This window comes from Bos indicus x Bos taurus, chromosome 22 (assembly GCF_003369695.1).
Source record: "Bos indicus x Bos taurus breed Angus x Brahman F1 hybrid chromosome 22, Bos_hybrid_MaternalHap_v2.0, whole genome shotgun sequence".
In the NCBI taxonomy this organism is placed as follows: Eukaryota; Metazoa; Chordata; class Mammalia; order Artiodactyla; family Bovidae; genus Bos; species Bos indicus x Bos taurus.
This window is the reverse complement of record NC_040097.1, coordinates 50,205,654-50,220,946: the sequence shown is the minus strand read 5'-3', so window position 1 is coordinate 50,220,946 and position 15,293 is coordinate 50,205,654. Positions and strand designations below refer to the sequence as shown.

The 15,293-nt window shown below is 46.4% G+C and overlaps 1 protein-coding gene and 1 long non-coding RNA gene across 4 annotated transcripts in view; one reads left to right on the top strand and one right to left on the bottom strand.

Moving 5' to 3' along the window:
* The window catches only part of TRANK1 (tetratricopeptide repeat and ankyrin repeat containing 1), a 97,574-nt gene that overhangs the window by 24,261 nt on the left and 58,020 nt on the right, over positions 1–15,293 (top strand). For 2 of the 3 annotated variants that reach the window (XM_027522628.1, XM_027522627.1), the window contains exons 3-8: positions 427–477; positions 2,494–2,620; positions 4,685–4,835; positions 7,834–7,952; positions 12,083–12,166; positions 13,027–13,165. In XM_027522628.1, coding sequence (XP_027378429.1) covers positions 427–477; positions 2,494–2,620; positions 4,685–4,835; positions 7,834–7,952; positions 12,083–12,166; positions 13,027–13,165 — 671 coding nt within the window. The remainder of the gene's footprint in view (positions 1–426; positions 478–2,493; positions 2,621–4,684; positions 4,836–7,833; positions 7,953–12,082; positions 12,167–13,026; positions 13,166–15,293) is intronic. The other variant, XM_027522629.1, reaches the window with a different exon arrangement.
* LOC113880443 overlaps positions 1,412–15,293 on the bottom strand; it is a 37,753-nt gene continuing 23,871 nt past the window's right edge. The window contains exons 2-3 of the long non-coding RNA XR_003507747.1: positions 14,537–14,680; positions 1,412–1,747 (exon numbers count right to left, since the gene is read on the bottom strand). This is a non-coding gene — a long non-coding RNA (uncharacterized LOC113880443). The remainder of the gene's footprint in view (positions 1,748–14,536; positions 14,681–15,293) is intronic.

Genomic DNA, 15,293 nt, shown 5'->3' with positions numbered 1-15,293 from the left:
TGCATGACAGCTAAAGGGACACCTGCCTGCACCCTCGTGTCCTGCCTTTCATGGGACCTTCCTGATACAGATCCCGGAGCCCATCACCTGTCACCTGCCTTCCTGCTGCTGCCAGCTGACACAGGGCTTGTGGTCCACGAGCAGGTGTCCTGGGGAGAAGGGGACGGAGGGAAGCAGGATCGGGTAGGGATGGTGTCTCCACTGGAGTCAGCTCTGGACCCTGAGTTGTACTGCAGAACTGTCTCTTTAAGACAAGGAGTCTGACCTTTCTGATACCTGATACCTGTTGCTTCTTCACTCACTAGCTGGTAGGCTGTCTGGCCCCTAGGAATTGTCCAAGAGAGTGGGGTGATTAGTCAGCTCAGGCTGCAATAACTAACTGCCATTGACTGGGTGGAGTAAACAACAGGAATTTGTTCCTCACAGTTCTGGAGACTGGGAAGTCCAAGGTCCGGGTGGCGGCCAGTTCAATTCCTGGTAAGTGCTCCCTTCCTGGTTTGCAGATGGCCACATTCTCACTGTGTCCTCCTATGGTGGAGAGAACAGGAACACTCTGATGTCTCTGCTTATAAAGGCATTAATTCTATCATGAGGGCCCCGATCTCCTGGCTTCATTTAAACCTAATCACCTTCCTGAAGGCCCCTGCTCCAAATACCATCACTCTAGGGGTTGGGGATTCAACAAATGTATTTGGTGGGAACACAATCCATAACAGGGGTATAACTTCCTGGAGAGAAGGCAGCTCCCATAAGGCTGAGGATAAATGGGGCTCAAGGAGATCCTAGCTGCAGCCCGCACTCATTCCTGCTAGGATTGGCTGCACTGGCCATGGTGTCTGGGCTGGACACTTGGTGTCTACTACACTGTGGTCACAGCTCCCTTGTCAGTTACCCTCTGACAGACTCAGCACCTCTTCTGAGCTTCTGGGCCCTCATACTTCACGGAGAAAAACTAGATACAGAAAGCCCTGCGGGTGGGGACATAGTAGAGGAGATTTTTACTTTGCTTTATTTTTTTGTGGGTATCTGTATTACCTAACTTTCCTGTTTGTATTATTTTTACATGAAAGTAGTTCAAAAAAAGGAAGTATAAGCCTTGCTTTTCCATTTTGTGTGTCTTGAATTAAACAGCACTTGGACTTCTGTTGACTTTTTATGGTATATTTTGTGTTTTGCTTCTTCCAACTTGGTTTCAGCAATAACCTTGCAGCAGTATGACCCCTAGACCCAGGCCAGTACTTTGACCCCCTGACGTGAAAAGCTGACTTATTGGGAAAGACCCTGATGTTGGAAAAGATTGAGGGCAAGAGGAGAAGGTGGCAGCAGGGATGAGATGGTTAGATAGCATCACTGCCTCAATGGGCATGAATCTGAGCAAACTCTGAGAGACAGATAGTAAAGGACAAGGGAGTCTGTCATGCTGCAGTTCACGGGGTCACAAAGAGTCAGACATGACTTAGCAACTGAACAACAAAGAACCAGGCAGGGGGGCCCTGACCTGCTGTGCTTTTGAGGCCCGATTTTGCCTTACTCCAGCTGTGCCCTCCCTTTGGAGGGAGTCTGGGGCAGGGGCTTTACCCACTCAGAGCCTTGCTTCCTTCCACCAGGACCCCAGAATTCCTGTCCAGGTCCCTGCTCCTAGCATCTGCATGGGCCTCTTACCTGCAGGCAGTTTTCAGAGTGCCTTCCAAGGTTAGGGGTGAGGACTGAGCTTGGACATCACATCTCCTGCAATGCAGGATGAAGGCTGAGATGGAAAGAGAAGAGAGAGTGGTGAGGGGCACCGGCCTGGCTCACTGGCCCTGAAAGAGTGCCTGTAGTTCTAAATTTGAAGCTTGCCTTTCTGATTTAATTAAATTTACATGGCTGTATGTGGTCTGTGGCCACTGTATGGGACAGGGAAGGTTGGCCACATGGTATGGGTGCCTCTTTTTGCACTCTGGCCCTGGGTCCCCTCCCATTTGGGTGGCCCTGCCTATGTGCTAGAACAGTGCTCACCCAGCATCTTTCACAGGCTCCGTGGGGACAGTGTGGTCATGTGTTCTGAGGAGCTCTGGCTCCATTCAGCATGCACGTGTATGTGCGGTGGCTCCCGCGGTGTCTGGACTTTGTGAAGGCTCAGTGAGAACTCCCAACCTCTCCGCCCTGAGGACCAGTTGTCCTTTTTACAGCATCTTCACCAGTGGACTCTAAGGGGTAAAAGTCCTGTGGAGGTCAAGAGGAGGTGGACTCGAGGTGCTGAGAACATTTGTCATGAAAAGGTGGGAGGAGAGGATTTGGGAGTGAGGAAGGGCGCCTGGGACGTTGCAGATGACCTCACCTTTGTAGGCTGTGAGGGTCAGATGTCATAGGTATAATTAGGACATTTCCTGCTGAAACCCCATCACCATGGCAAAAATAATCAGTATCAGAACTGTGGCCTTCAAGGACTGGGTTCTGTATTTGCAGGACAGTACAACTATTTACCGACTACCGGTTGGTCCTTTCCCACAGGGTTCCCCCCAGGGACTTGGCTGTGCTGCTGTGCAACAAATCCAATGCATTTTACAGCCTTGGGAAATGGAACGAGGCCTACGGGGCTGCCAAGGAGTGTCTCCAGTGGGATCCGACCTACGTAAAGGTAGGCTGACTGGACGCCGGAGCTGCTGCCTCCTTCCCTTCCTTGTTGTTTGTTTTGTCTTGACTCTTCCATCTCTCATGTTTATTTTTGTTGTTGTTGGCTGCAAGGTCCATGGGGGACCTTGGTTCCCCGACAAGGGATCAAACCCACACTCCTTGCATTGAGAGCTGGGAGCCCTAAGGTGGATTGCCAGGGAAGTCCCTGTGTCTTTAGGAGTGCTTCTTATTCAGCTCTCTTTGCACTGTAGTCAGATGTGCACAGCATCTGGAGGCGAGTAGGAAGGATGGTGGCCAAGTGTTGAAAGACGTTTGCAGGGGAGAGTGGAGCCAGGCTTATTGGTGGATTCAGTCCAGAGGTGGTCTCGATGGAGCTCATTTTGTTTTGATGTATTTACACCAAAATTCATAGTCTCTGCATGTTCTTTGCTGTTTGCAAGTTTCAGTTTGTCTCCTTCCTGGTCATAAGAATTCCCCGCGAGAGGGGTTTTATGGCGATCCTTCTTGGAGTTTCTGCTTCTAATCAAAGAAGGGAGGCTCCGGGAAGGCTTCTTTCTGCGTCTGTTGAATCTCAGATGCCTTCATCTCAAAAGAATCCTTGTACCAAAGTGTCACATTTTGGGGTGATGTATTCTGATCCCCTTCACCTCCCTCCAAAATAAAAGGCGAAACTTAGACCCGAGAAAGGCAAAGAAATGGGAAATTCTGTACTAGCTTACTTGGCTGCTTGCTTCCTTTTTCTGATTGTCATCTAAGGTTTTAGACTTGTTAAAATGCAAACAAATCAGTAAATAATGTGAGGTTTGGTGAAGTTGAATTTCACCAAAATTTAAGTTGAATTTCAGGTGCTTGCTTTTTTAAGTGTTTATTTATTTGACTGCCTTGGGTCTTTGTTGTGGCAATTGGGATCATCCTTGCGTCATACAGGATCTTTTGTTGCCGCACACGGACTTCTAGCTGCAGAGCAAGGGCTTAGTTGCCCTGTGGCATGTGGGATCTTAGTTCCCTGACCAGGGATCGAACCTGCTTCCCCTGCACTGCAAGGCAGGTTCTTAACCAGTGGACCATCAGGGACGTCACAGGCACTTGCTTTTTTTTTTAATGAACCCAGTTGGTGAACACCTTGTATTATTTTAGACAGAAAATTGTTTTGGTAACCCCTGATACTGATTCATTTCAGTGGTCAAAGTGGGGAAGGCAATATGGATTATTTTGTTCCTTCTCAAGAGCTTAACAGTTTGCATACAGGCAAAACTAGACCATTTCCCTCTATTAATCATTGCGATTTTCCTCTCCCTACAGAAACCAAAAGAAATTTTGGCCTCTGGTGTATACTGCTTGTAATATGAGCTGAGTGACCCTCAGTGCTTGCCATTTCCATGGGAAATCATGTTTACTTCGATTGAAAGGAGCAGGGAACAGCTCCTGTGTTGACATGACAATCTCATTCTTTTCCAGAACACTGTTGTTGTAGGACTACATGGTTTCATTTCTGCCTTCTTGCTCAGGCTGTGTTTTAAGGCACAAATACATAAACCACATACACCATTGGAACCAGGCCCGCTCCTTTCTCTCTGGTTCTTATGTTGTGTGCTCAGCCAGTTAGTCATGTCTGACTGCAACACCATGGACCATAGCCCACCAGGCTCCTCTGTCCATGGGATTTCTCAGGCAAGAATGCTGGAGTGGGTTGCCATTTTCTCCTCCAGAGAATCTTCCCGACCCAGGGATCGAACCTGCGTCTCTTCTGTATCTCCTGCATTGGCAGGCGATTCTTCATCACTGAGTCACCTGGGAACAGAGGACACCAGCTGGCTCCAATGTTAGATGCTGTATGTGTCATGGACTTGAAAGGGATTCTTTTCTTGCCAGTTACCACTTGATAGGAGCATTGTGACATAGAATCCAATGTGGAAAGTCTATATCCAGAGCTTGTTAGAAATCTGTGTTTACTTGGAAATCAGTGTTTACTTGTAGTCTGTTGCCTCTGATCCTCAATCTTGCCTTGACTTCAGCAGCAGTTTGGAAGAGATGGGCACGTTAACAATTCTGTTTTTTCTCGTTGCAGGGGTACTACCGAGCTGGTTATTCCTTGCTGGGGTTGTGCCAGCCTTATGAAGCCGCTCGCATGTTTTTTGAGGGTCTGCGGCTCGTGAGGAGCAGCCAGGACAAGACCCAGATTGCTGATTTCTTGGTGGCAGTCTTCACCACGATGGGCAGTAAGTCGGCACTGGGGGAGGCCTGCCCTCTCTTTCTTTTAAAGGCCTTGTGATTGTCTTTGAATGGCTCCTTGGGGACTCAGGTTTCTGGGGAGATAATTACAGGGTGTTTTTCTTTGTGGCTTCTTCATGCAGTTTGAATGAAACTTTACAGTGGAAAACACATGGGAAGCTTTGATGGCCCAGGCCTTTGCGAAAACAACTTCATCTTTTTGCATAAATCACTTAAAGCTGTCCCAGTTTTCCAGTTTTGTTGCAGACCTAAGCTTTCTGTGTTGCTATCCATAGGGCTGTCCCTACTTATACTAATGTTTTACGTGATTTTTGCATGTATTTCTCCAGTATGTCAAGAAGTGTTCCTGTTTGCCATGAAAACAATTTGAAGGGACTGAGGGAGGGTCCTATGGAAGCTGACAGTCTGCTAGGAACACACCCGGGTGGGGGTGGGCATGTGGGGGGAGGTGGTGATTTGCATTGGTCATTAGGTTATTAGTCTGACGACCTGGCCTATGATACGGCTTTATCCGTGTCCTTGAGTTGCCAAAAACAGACAAGTATGAAACATAATATGAAAAATTCCCTGCCAGGGACAAAGGAGTTCTTTCCCTGGGTATCACAGCACGGTCTAAAGTTCTACCAATGACCAGGCTGTTGTTTTCCAATACTGTTTTTGATCAAATTTAAGATTGCATTAATTTAAGATGTGCCACTATTTTAAAATTTTATTATTATGATTTTATCTTTTGGCCACACCACACAGCAGGTGGTATCTTAGTTCCCCGACCAGGGATTGAACCTGTGCCCCTTGCAGTGGAGGGGGCGGTTGTGGGGGTTCTTAATCCCTGGATTGCCAGGGACGTCCCTGTGCCACTAATTTATGTTCTGCTGTTGAGACAGCATCAAGAGCAACACACGTCCCGATTCTAGAGATGGTAGAATGTGAGCAATGGCATATGTTAGAATTGCTGGAAAATGGTCCTGGCTTTCAGAAACAGGTGAATTACTGCTGATGATACATCTGACTGACACGGATCCAACCGTTCCTGATTTGATTGTGGAAAAGCAACTTCTGTGATCTGTGGAGGGGATCCTACAGACTTTTGGCAAGCTTGGCACAGAGAGGGGTTGAGAGCAGTGTCAGGTGGTAGGTGGGAAGTAGTTAGAGGTGGGCTTAGCCGTGTCTCCCAGCAGAGACGTCAGTGTCCAGACAGGTGCTAATGAATCACAGCTCTCCCATCTGCCTTTTGCTGACAGTGACTAAAGCCTGCTTCCCTTTCCTCTGAGCCTGTTGGTTTGTCCCATTCTCTACATGTCCTCATTATTCTCTATGTCTTTATTTAAAACTTAATTTAATTATTTGTTTATTGTGGTTGCGCTGAGTCTTCGATGCTGCATGCGGGCTTTTTCTCGTTTCGCCGAGTTGGGGCTGCTTTTTGTTGCGGGGCTGGGCTTCTCACTGTGGTGGCTTCTCTTGTTGCGGAGCACAGGTTCTAGGTGTGCGGGCTTCAGTAGTTGAAGCACAGGGGCACAGTAATTACGGCATTCGGGCTTAGTTGCTCTGCAGCATTGGAATCTTCCCGGACCAAGAATCAAACCCATGTCCCCTGCATTGGCAGCCAGATTCCCATCCACTGTACCACCAGGGAAGTCCTCCCTTTGTGTCTTTTAAAGGCCACTGTTCTGGGGCTTCTGTGGCAGTCCACTAGTTAAGACTCTGCACTTCCAGCACAGGGGGTGCAGGCTGGATCCCTGGTTGGGGAACTAAGATCCTACATGCCATGTGGCATGGCCAGAAAATAAAAAAGTGTACAATCCAACGGTTAAGAAAAACTAACAGCACTGCTCTGTCAGAAGCCAGACCAGAGTTTGGGAATTCCAGACAACTGACTCTTCAGTGTGGCTGCCCCTCTAAGAAATCTGGATCCTCAGGGGGCAGTTAATAGGACTTCTTAAAACAGCGCAATCCTGACTTTTCTACCTGTTTGGAGGATGACTGTTTGCCCATGGCCCAGTTTCTAAATTTTGAAAAATATATTTATGAAAATTGTGTATCCTGTTTGTACACTGTATGTTTGTTTTGCTATTTGGCTACTCATTTGTGGAAATTGATAACCTTGGAAGAGGGACCCTGTTATACTGGCCCCTGACCTGTCCCACTTGGATACTGTCATCCACAAGTTTGCAGGGTCATGAGACACAAAATGTTGATGGGCCTCTAGGCTGAAAGAATGCAAACTGACTAAAAGAACTGCTCAATCTGGGTTCCGTCTTGGTTTTGTCATGACCTAGCTGCATGATAAGCCACAATGCTTGACCTCATTTATCACAGCTTCTCACTGTTGGATGAAAATAATATTTGTCACATTTTTCTTAAAGGAAGTGAGTTTAATAACTTCCCTTAAGTGCCCACTTCCTCCTCCATAAATGGAACTAATAGGCACTGCCTTATTGGTTGGTTTGAGGGATTAATACAGCATATATCACTGGGCTCAGCAAATAGAGAAGCTATTATGTAATAGCTCACAATAAACTGCCTTAAGGGACTGACTTTCACCTGAACTTAAAATGATTGCCACTTCAATTATACAGGACTTTATGCTTTGAAAAGGCCCTTCTTTGTTATTTTAATTTTAAAAATTTTTATGCCCTTCTTGGAGGTTACTTTCCATTTACAGTCATTACCAAATGACTGTATTCCCCATGTTGTACAAAACATCCTTGAGTCTGTCTTATACCCAGTTGTTCATGCCGCCCACTCCCATAATCCTCTATGGCCCCTCTTTTTTTTTTTTTTTGGCTGCTTGAGATGGAACCCGTGCCTCCTGCATTGAATGCTCAGAATCTTAACCACTGAACTACCAAGGAAGTTGCTCTCTTTTCTTTTTGATATTTTTAAATTTATCATTTGTCTATGTGTGCTCTTAATTGGAGGACCTTTTCCTAGATGTTCTAGACTTGCCCCAAGTTAACATTTCTAAACTCTGGAACTTTCTTTCAGGTGACCCCATTGTTTTGCAGAGTTTCTTGCCCTGCTTTGATCGTATTTTCACTACTGGATTCTCCAATGAAGTGTGGCAATCTGTAATAGAAAAGTTGGCAAAGAAAGGATTATGGCATGTAAGTAAAAGGAGATAGCTCTCTTGTGAGGAAAGGCAAATTGAATTTCTTTAATTTGATTAAATTTCTTTCCCTCTGCTAGCACTGGGGAATTATAATTCAGTACTTGTTTATCTTGATGCGAAAGTAACTTTTTCACTGTCATGCCATTAATGAAAAGCCACTGAGATAATATTAGTTCACCAGTTTCCATTTTTTAAGCTTGGAAAACAGTTTGTGGCAACTCTGTGCTCCCTGTCTCCATTGCCATCAAAGAAGTGTAAAGTCCAGATGCTAATGGTGACGTGGAATGAGGAAAATAAGTGATTGTCTATTCATCTTTGTAATTGTCTTTATACGGCAGCATGTGCTAGCTTGGGCCTGATGACCTGCTTGTGCTTCTTGATGTATGACATCAAGAGACTGTACCCTCGGGTAGCAGTGAGACTGCAGGACCTGAACCCACAGCCAGGAATCCACAGGATGAAGGAGCCCAGTGGCTTCCATGCCACACAGGTGCCTCCCTGAATCCGAGTCCTTCACTGTTCTGAGCTAATTCTTTCCTCTCTGGGCCTCACTTCCTCACTTGTAGGTTGCAGGATATAAACCTATTCCCTCCTGGTTGTGGGGGAGGATTAGAAATCAGGGACCAATAGCACCTGATAATAATATTATATTATTTTATCCTCATTATCACCGTAAGCCCTTGGTGATAATAATGTTCACTGAGGGCTTGCAGTGTGCCAGACACTGAGCCCCAGGGGTTTTGTAACACCTGGCACCAGTGTGCTCAGTACCCAATGAGCAGTGGCTGTCACTGACCATAATGACAATTATAGGTGGCCTATAATCGCTCCTGAGAGTGGGCTGGGCCAGAGAGGGAGTTTGGTTAGAAAAGGCCGGCAGGCTTTTTAAAGCTGTGCAGACCAGAAAAATCTATGTGCAGCCTGAAGGGACTCTGGACCCAGGAAGGCAGGGTGACTTTAGGATACAGGATTCTTCAGTTTTTTAGAAGGTCATGGATGCTTCTGGGAATCTAATGAGATCACTGGGACTCTCTTTTCATGCGTACTCGTGCACACATGCACACACACATACACAATTATGTGTGTAGCTTCAGGGAGTTCATAGGAACTCCCTAAAGTCCAGCCACAGGCTCCCGGAAGCTCACCCCCATATTATAGTCTTGAGGATGAGACAGTGACGGGGAGGAAAGCAAGCTAGACTCTTGGGAAATCAGCAATCAGAAATCCAGGGCCCCGGTAACAAGAGATCTAGGATCTTTTTTCTGATAAGATGGGTAAACTAAGAGCTCTTTCTAGTTTTATTTTTATAAGTTCTGAAATTCAGTAATTTAGGGTAGATCTGTGAGTGGGAAGCTCTTGGCATCATTAGCAGGAAAGTAGTTCTGTCTACTACTCCCCTCTTCCCCATGTGGGATGAACGTGGATAGAGCCCCGGAGCCTGGGTGAGAAAGGAGGGAGTGGGAGCCCAGCAGCTCCTGGCAGGCTGCCACCCAGCCAGCCAAGGAGGCCCAGGAGTCCAGCCCAAGTGGTGGCCCCATATCCTACCAGCAGTGGGGCCCAGACCACTTCCAAACACTGTAGGGAAAAACATCTTATAAAAACCAAGCCAGCCATCAGGATTGTCAGAGCTCTGAACCGATCATCTGGGTGAGTCTGGGCTGTGGGGCCTGCTTATGGTGAGTAGTTAGGAGTGGGCGTCACCCACTGGTGGTCTAGGGGCTTAGACTTGAGCTCCCAATGCAGGGGTCTGGGTTGGATCCCTGGTCAGGGAACTAGACCCCACATGCCACAACTAAGGATTTGCATGCCATAACTAAAGATCCTGCATGTGGCAACAAAGATGGAAAACCCCGCACGCCACAGCTAAGACCTGGTGCAGCCAAATAAATAAACTTAAAAAATTAAAAAGAAAATAATAATGTGGGTATCAAACCGAAAGAAGTTGGAAGCAAGATGTAGCCACAGGCTGAGTTCCAGTGGTCCCATGCCCACTTGCAAGAGCATACATGAGGGAAGTGGATCCTGAGTCTGGATCACCAGTCAAGGTCATGCCAAGCCTAGAATTCCTGGACCAGCCAGCGTACCTGGATGATCCCAGTAGGGACCTCTCAGGATGTGCTAACTGTCTGAAAAGGAAAATTTGCTTAACTTCTCTCAGATTTAGTTTAGGGTCAGTGACTTAACAATAGGGTTTTCGAGGGAAAAAAAAAAATCCTAATTTGTGGCATTTGCCACTTCAAGAAAGGCAATGCCAAAGAATGCTCAAACTACCGCACAATTGCACTCATCTCACACGCTAGTAAAGTAATGCTCCAAATTCTCCAAGCCAGGCTTCAGCAATACATGAACCGTGAACTTCCAGATGTTCAAGCTGGTTTTAGAAAAGGCAGAGGAACCAGAGATCAAATTGCCAACATCCGCTGGATCATGGAAAAAGCAAGAGAGTTCCAGAAAAACATCTATTTCTGCTTTATTGATTATGCCAAAGTCTTTGACTGTGTGGATCACAATAAACTGTGGAAAATTCTGAAAGAGATGGGAATACCAGACCACCTGACCTTTCTCTTGAGAAACCTGTATGCAGGTCAGGAAGAAACAGTGAGAACTGGACATGGAACAACAGACTGGTTCCAAATAGGAAAAGGAGTACATCAAGGCTGTCTATTGTCACCCTGCTTATTTAACTTATATGCAGAGTACATCATGAGAAATGCTGGGCTGGAAGAAGCACAAGCTGGAATCAAGATTGCCAGGAGAAATATCAATAACCTCAGATATGCAGATGACACCACCCTTATGGTAGAAAGTGAAGAAGAACTAAAGAGCCTCTTGATGAAAGTGAAAGAGGAGAGTGAAAAAGTTGGCTTAAAGCTCAACATTCAGAAAACGAAGATCATGGCATCCGGTCCCATCACTTCATGGGAAATAGATGGGGAAACAGTGGAAACAGTGGCTGACTTTATTTTTCTGGGCTTCAAAATCACTGCAGATGGTGATTGTAGCCATGAAATTAAAAGACACTTACTCTTGGAAGGAACGTTATGACCAACCTAGACAGCATATTAAAAAGCAGAGACATTACTTTGTCAACAAAGGTCTGTCTAGTTAAGGCTATGGTTTTTCCAGTTGTCATGTATGGATGTGAGAGTTGGACTATAAAGAAAGCTGAGTGCTGAAGAATTGATGCTTTTGAACTGTGGTGTTGGAGAAGACTCTTGAGAGTCCCTTGGTTTGCAAGGAGATCCAACCAGTCCATCCTAAAGGAAATCAGTCCTGGGTGTTCATTGCAAGGACTAATGTTGAAGCTGAACCTCCAATATTTTGGCCACCTGATGCGAAGAGCTGACTCATTTGAAAAGACTCTGACGTTGGGAAAGATTGAAGGCGGGAGGAGAAGGAGACGACAGAGGATGAGATGGTTAGATGGCATCACCAACTTAATGGACACAAGTTTGGGTAAACTCCGAGAGTTGGTGATGGACAGGGAGGCCTGACGTGCTGCGGTTCATGGGGTCGCAGAGTCGGACACGACTGAGCCACTGAACTGACTGGTAGTGTAAATGCTCTCGATTTCCATGGCCAGTCTCAAGCTGCTAAGTCAACCGTAGGGCTTGGATTTGGAAGTGACGTACGTACACAGTCAGCTCCCACTCTGATAGGAGCCGCTCCAACACAGCCCCCAATAGGGTCTCATGGACCCCAAATAGCACTAAGGTGCTGCAGAATAAATTGGGATGGGTTATTTCAAAAGGATGTGTTTCTTCTGCTCGCTGAGCTTTAAGAACGTTGCAGGAGATTACTTCTTTACCTCCCTGCCCCTGTGCTCTCCCAGTGCTGCCCGCCGTCAGCTACTCCCGTCTTCAGCAGGCTTTGAGGAAAGGTGGAGAAAACCCATATCTCAGCACAAATAGGAATTTCACCGGACAGAGACACTTGGATTATCCTGGTTAAGGCCAAAGAGTTTGGCTGGTGGCTTAAAAAAAAGAACCAGGGCTGGAAGCTGTCCGGTTTTGTCTTTTGTTTCTGAGTTCCTAAAGTTCCTAAAGCTTAAGATTACTTTTGTTTTAATAACCCATGTGGAGAACATAATTGTTCCCGCTTTTTCTGTTTCTCCCCTTTCATCAGTCATTTCTGCTTCTGTCAGTGAAGAAAGACCGGCTTCCGAGAAATCTCCACGTCCCAGATTTATCACTGAAAAGTCTCTTTGAGGTAAGGTAGCTTCTTGACACGGAGAAGGCAATGGCAACCCACTCCAGTACTCTTGCCTGGAAAATCCCATGGACGGAGGAGCCTGGTAGGCTACAGTCCATGGGGTCCTAAGATTCGGACACGACTGAGCAACTTCACTTTCACTTTTCACTTTCATGCCTTGGAGAAGGAAATGGCAACCCACTCCAGTGTTCTTGCCTGGAGAATCCCAGGGACGGGGGAGCCTGGTGGGCACAGAGTCGGACACGACTGAAGCGACTTAGCAGCAGCAGCAGCAGCTTCTTGACATGCACTGTTTCAAGTCAGACCTCTCCCCACTTATGGTGACTGGGACCCTCCCCTTCAGCTGCCTCACTGCAGATTTGTTGTTTATGGTGATTGTAGGCTGTGGCCACAGTGAATCAGGGGTTTACTGATTCTAAACTCTTTGGGTGGGGGCTGGGATGAGGGGGAATTGGACGAAGGCAATCAAAAGGCACCAGCTTCCAGTTATATGATAAATAAGTATTAGGGATGATAAATAAGTACAATGTGATAAATATAATTTACACTGTGATGTGTTATGTATGAAAGTTGTTAAGAGAGTAAATCCTAAGAGTTATCATCACAAAATTTTTTTTTAATTTAATTTTGTGTCTCTATGAGATGAAGGATATTCACTAAACTTGTAATAATCATTTCACAATGTACCTAAGTCAAATTATTATGCTGTACACCTTAAATGTGTACAGCTCTGTATGTCTATTATATCTCAATAAAACTTGAAGGAAAAAACCCCAAACTTTATGGGGAAGGAGAGTCTGAAGTTTCATATTGATGTGGCAGCTGCCATAATTCTTCCTGTGTGTTTTTTCCCCTAGAAATACGTCTGCGTCGGACGTTATGAGAAAGTGGAACAGGTGCCCACGCTAGTGCAGTGGCTCGTCTGCATGGGTGCAAATGTGGAGAGCATAGGACCGTACCCTCTGCACACCCTCATGCGCCTCTGCATCCAAGCCGGTGAGTTCTTTCCTGGTGGTACGCCCTCCACGCTGCCCTCCAGCTCAGACCTCGGGGTCTGTGAAACCAGAATGTGGCCGTGTAGATGTGGACTATTCAGATGATCTGAATAGTCAATGATTGGATTATTCAAATATATGAAGGCAGCAAGGAAATAGTACCACTTTTCCTTTCTCCTGGGACCTCACAGCTACAGGAGGCCCACACTGAAAGGATTCTGTGTTCTCAGACAGATGCTGGCAGCAGGCTGGGGCCCTGGGATTCAAAAACGGGCCTTGCGACAGACAGCCTTTGCTGGACAGAGCTCTCAGGGGAGCTGTGGAATTTCTTCCTGCTGGCCAAGTCAGCCGTGGTCTTTTTCCGGGTTCATTTTTCCCTCTCAACCAGAGGATCAACTAATGTGTATGTGGGGGAAATCCCAAGGTAAACACTGGCTATTGCTGATGCAGTTGGCTTGTGTGTGTTTTTTTTAAGTAATCCTGTTTTCATATATATATATATACTTTTTTTGCATTTTTAGCCTTTACCACCTGGCTATAGGATATCAATTTAAAATATTTTTATCATTAAAACACACACACATACAATATCCACATTTATACCTTAGATAGAAACCTGTTTTTTTTTTTTTTCCAAGCATATGTAGCATCAGTGTTGGATACTGACCCAATCTTAGAGCCAGAAGGAACCAAGAGGGCTTGTCTACACTGTCTTCCCTTTCTAGGCTGTAGCATCTTCTCAGGATAGGAGTGGCATGCCCAGGGGCTGAAAGACCTGAGCCACCATCTTTGCTTCAGCCAGATTTACCCTTTAATTATGCATTTCATATATTGGAGAATTCATATGAGCATTTACGTATATACATTTTGGTGACTAAATTATTTAAAAGTATAAAGTCTGAATAAAAGCAATCTAATCCAATGCTCCCAGTTTCAAATTAGGAGCATCTCTGGGTATGAAAGTCACAGTCCCTCTCTGTGTCTACTTTTTAAGTTTGTTCCTGTGGTTACAGGCAGGTGTGGATAAGATCAAGTCTTCGCATTTAGGCCTGATTCTCTTCTCAGAGGAAAACTCTGACATGGTGACAAATGGTGTCCACAGAGTTGGCAGAACTGTGCGGCTTTTCAGAACCCACTGGAAGGAGTCTAAGAGAGGAATTTGAAATCTCTGTCCTATCTATAGACATGCAGTGGGGTGCTGTTGGTGCCCTGCGCTGGTCCTCTATGACCAGTGCCCCCGTCTCCTGCTACACCACAGCCGCCTTGTTTGCCAGTGAGCTGCTGTTTGCCAATAGGCACACCCCTCCCTCCCTGGGGGTGGGTCTGTAGCTCTGGATTGACTGCCACTGGGGTACGGAAGGAGAGCACCTACCTCAAGGTGGGTCAGTGCTGTGGTGCAGTTCCTGATCCACAAGCTCCCTGTGGGTGGAGGCTGAAGGCCGCTCAGCTGAGGCCACATCTCTGCTTGCTTCCATCCCCTGCCCTACTTCCGTCCTCTCTTTCTCCCCGGCTCCCTCTGCCAATAAATCACACATACAAGAATCCTTGTCACAGGCTGTGCTTCTAGGAAATGGGGCTTCCCCAGTAGCTCGGTGGGTAAAAACTTTGCCTGCAGTGTAGGAGACACAGGAGACATGGGTTTGACCCCTGGGTCAGGAAGATTCCCCTGGAGGAGGAATTGGCAACCCACTCCAGTATTCTTGCCTGAGAAGTCCCATGGACATAGGAGCCTGGTGGGCTACAGTCCAAAGGGTCGCAAAGAGTTGGACATGACTGAGCAACTAAGCACAGCTCTGCTTCTAGGGAATTGAACTTAAGTTTTCTATGAATAACTTCCTATGACTTGTGCTTTCAACACACACATTTTGGGACTTCCATGGCAGTCCAGTGATTAAGACTCAGTACTTCCAATGCAGGGGGGCACAGATTTGATCCCTGGTCGGGGAACTAAGATCCCACGTGCTGTGTGGTGTGGCCAAAGGTTTTTAAAAAAATAAAAACAAAAAACACCGACACACAAACTCCATCTGCACACCTGTGTGTGGCAAGGGACAGTGTATGTTGGATGCCCCATTGGGCTCCCTTGGGCTCCCTTGGTGTGCACAGTGGTTTGCTTTGCTGCTTTCTGG